Source organism: Sinocyclocheilus anshuiensis, unplaced genomic scaffold, assembly GCF_001515605.1.
Source record: "Sinocyclocheilus anshuiensis isolate Anshui unplaced genomic scaffold, SAMN03320099.WGS_v1.1 scaffold2271, whole genome shotgun sequence".
NCBI classification, from domain to species: domain Eukaryota; kingdom Metazoa; phylum Chordata; class Actinopteri; order Cypriniformes; family Cyprinidae; genus Sinocyclocheilus; species Sinocyclocheilus anshuiensis.
Genome location: NW_015537572.1, coordinates 134,076 through 135,833, shown reverse-complemented (window position 1 = coordinate 135,833; position 1,758 = coordinate 134,076). Strand labels below are relative to the sequence as shown.

Genomic DNA, 1,758 nt, shown 5'->3' with positions numbered 1-1,758 from the left:
ATGTCAACATATTCTGTTACACCAAATACACAAAATAATGATCTTTAAAATAGCATCATATGACCCCTTTAATATTGAAAAATGTGCATTGTGATGATTTTCTAAATTCTAATTTTTCTATCAGTAAGTCTCGAGCGATATGTCAGTAGATATGTTAATGGAATTTAACTATACTTAGTATGAAATAAATGTATTTTCAATATATTACTTTTTTACTAGGGTTCATTTGCCGATTCTTTGTAATTCTTTGTTTCAAATTGAATCCTACACAGAGTTACTTGAAGTACTTTGTTCTTGATTCATCATTCAGTGAACAATATGTATCATATAAGGCATAATTCACGGCTAGCTGTGCATTAATTACACAGTTTAATTCATGATGTGGAGGCAAAGAGCTTGCGTTGGCCCCTGGACAGATGAGATGCTAGTTAGTGCCCTATGTAGTCTGCATAGTGTGCACTGCATATGGTGCGGCACTACTGTGCACAAGTGTGTCTTTGTGTGAGAGTAACAGGGAGGATCACACTGGAGTCAGAGCATGCAAACCTTTCTTTAGACACTGCAAAGCATCTGAATGTTGCGTCTGAAAGGAAAACTCCCACAAATGCATAAAACCACTGCATACACGCCTTTTAATCACTACTGTTCATAAAGCATCATGAAGCAGTCGGAGGTCATAGCGGAGGACTCGTCTTTGTAGGTCACTGCGTCACAGCTTTCTCTCAAACGGGCCAATAAACACACACATGTGTCGCTGTCAATCAACACACATTCCCTCTCTTCCTCACAGGACGAATGCCATGCTCCTGAACAAACACAACAGCAAATAAAACCCGTCTGGATCTTTCAGGACAGATTCTGGGGAAGAACTCAAGGCCCACGGCTGTTTTCAGTGTTTCACTGCATAACGCTTATTTCAGGTTTCAGACACTCAAATCCATAGACTGCTTTCATAGCTTGTAAAAAAAATACACACTGGTGTCTCTGGAAGTGGCAATAATGTGCAAAAAAATAACCCTTCAAACTAAATGTAACGACTTGTTTTATTCTCATTAATCAAACATTCTGTAGGTCAATAAAATGACTCTGTTCTTCTCATGTTGTTTAGGGAAAAGTGCAGAAATGGCTTTGGAGCTGCCCGTCGCCCGCTAAACCGTACAACCAGCTAGCATGATCATTAGAGAAGTATTTACAACACAGTTTACACATACACTTCACATCTAGTTCAGAATATTTTAATAACAGGACGTCGATGGGTTATATCTGTAATGCTGCTTCAAAAACTAGCATGTTGAAACAGACTTCTGAGGCATAAAGACATGGAGTTTGTTAGTGTCATCGACCAAACCCTAACGAGATTTAACACCAGCTATAGGCAGGTTAACAACTGGAGATCATCAGATCATCAGCTGAGAGGAAGACGAGCTCTGCTGCGCCGCCGAAGCATGTCAGACTTTCTCAGCTACTTATTTTTGTCTCTCAGAAACATTGGTCTGTGACAAACCCTGTGATTATGAAGGGAATAATGCTGTTTTTATTGCAAACAGATGGCGCATCAGACCGCTCTCCTTAACAAACAGATGCATAATACGATAATCATACAGGAACAGACTTCATACAAGAGACACACTGCTGCATACAAGAGCTGGCAAATAAAATCACTGCACACACACACACACACACACACACACACACACACTCACTCACTCACTCACACACACACACACACACACACGCTCACTCACTCACTCACTCACA

General features: G+C 40.2%; 2 protein-coding genes across 2 annotated transcripts in view; one reads left to right on the top strand and one right to left on the bottom strand.

The window, feature by feature from the left end:
- Positions 1–1,758, bottom strand: part of megf10 (multiple EGF-like-domains 10) — a 58,069-nt gene that overhangs the window by 54,450 nt on the left and 1,861 nt on the right. The gene's annotated exons all lie outside the window — the stretch shown is intronic.
- The window catches only part of cunh5orf63 (chromosome unknown C5orf63 homolog), a 7,878-nt gene continuing 7,275 nt past the window's right edge, over positions 1,156–1,758 (top strand). Inside the window, exon 1 of the mRNA XM_016445565.1 lies at positions 1,156–1,185. Within this exon, the coding sequence (XP_016301051.1) occupies positions 1,171–1,185 (15 nt within the window). The 5' untranslated portion in view covers positions 1,156–1,170. The remainder of the gene's footprint in view (positions 1,186–1,758) is intronic.